Source organism: Nicotiana attenuata, unplaced genomic scaffold, assembly GCF_001879085.1.
Source record: "Nicotiana attenuata strain UT unplaced genomic scaffold, NIATTr2, whole genome shotgun sequence".
NCBI classification, from domain to species: domain Eukaryota; kingdom Viridiplantae; phylum Streptophyta; class Magnoliopsida; order Solanales; family Solanaceae; genus Nicotiana; species Nicotiana attenuata.
In genome coordinates this window covers 52,207-53,565 of record NW_017674474.1, presented here as the reverse complement: position 1 = coordinate 53,565, position 1,359 = coordinate 52,207, and the positions used below count along the sequence as shown (strand labels likewise).

At 39.1% G+C, this 1,359-nt stretch overlaps 1 protein-coding gene across 1 annotated transcript; it reads right to left on the bottom strand.

The window, feature by feature from the left end:
- Positions 1–224: 224 nt before the first annotated feature.
- LOC109218727 (serine/threonine-protein phosphatase 7 long form homolog) lies at positions 225–737 on the bottom strand. The gene has a single exon (XM_019383101.1). It carries the CDS (start codon positions 735–737, stop codon positions 225–227), a length of 513 nt encoding a protein of 170 aa, XP_019238646.1.
- Positions 738–1,359: the final 622 nt, after the last annotated feature.

Sequence of the window (1,359 nt, the reverse complement as noted above, 5' to 3'; positions counted from 1 at the left end):
TAGTAGCTTATTTTAATAAGCGTACTAGTGTATTTTCATGTTTCCATTGTCATGTGTTTGTAGCAGTTGTACTGTCATGTATCTTTAGATTTCCCGCTTTTGTGTTTGTGTTTCATTTTCTAATAAAATTCATGTTCAAATTATGTTTCTTGTTCAAATTCTGCTTCAATAAAAAATATGTCAAAATATGCAAGTCTAAAGCTGTCATGTGGAAATTTAAAATGTTATGTCCGGAAACAAGACACACCCGAAAAGCAGGAGCAACGCCAACCGAGTGTACGCTGAATCCAAAGATGCTCTATCTCGTGGGTAATATCTGGGTGCAATACCGCCATCTGATCTCTAATGAATGATAAAGCCACGCGACTGCCACCCCGATCACCCTGCGGTCTCGAACCAGTCAACTGCCCCATCATGTCCGCCAACTGTGCACGTGTCATCCCTCTCCAGTGGTGGGGCAGTGTGAAGGCGCGCCCCTCTATGCGCAGTCCATATAAAACCTGGACATCCTGCAACGTGATAGTAGCCTCTCCAGTGGGCAAGTGAAATGTATGCGTCTCCGGTCGCCACCGCTCTACCAAGGACATTATGAGCGACCAATCAAGCTGCATCCGTCCAAGCTGAAAAATGGTATATAATCCCGAAGTCTGGAGGATCTCTACTACGCGCGGATGGAAACGATGCTCCACAATAAACTCCCACAAATCATCAGGCCTCCTAGGGCGGAGAGGCTGCATCGCTAGCTGTCCCTCCCAAACATAGGATGACCTATGGTCGCCCTGCAGCACTAGTAGCTGATCCTCGGCAGGTCCAGGATGCGCAGGCGGAGGAAACGCCATGTCGTCTACTATAATTTAAACAAAATTAATTGTTTGTGTTAGTGTAATAAATTAAATTAAGTATGATTTTTGAAATTGGAGATAATAGTTATGTATGGGTTCCAGGCTTGATTTTTGACGCCCGGTGCCACCGAATAATTCTTAATTATTATAAGTCTCAATTTCAATATTTTTAGATTTTTATTAACTTAATAAATTAAATTAAGTATGATTTTTGAAATTGGAGATAATAGTTATGTATGGGTTCCAGGCTTGATTTTTGACGCCCGGTGCCACCGAATAATTCTTAATTATTATAAGTCCCAATTTCAACATTTTTAGATTTTTATTAACTTAATAAATTAAATTAAGTATGATTTTTGAAATTGGAGATAATAGTTATGTACGAGTTCCAGGCTTGATTTTTGACGCCCGGTGCCACCGGATAATTCTTAATTATTATAAGTCTCAATTTCAACATTTTTAGATTTTTATTAACTTAATAAATTAAATTAAGTATGATTTTTGAAATTAGAGATAA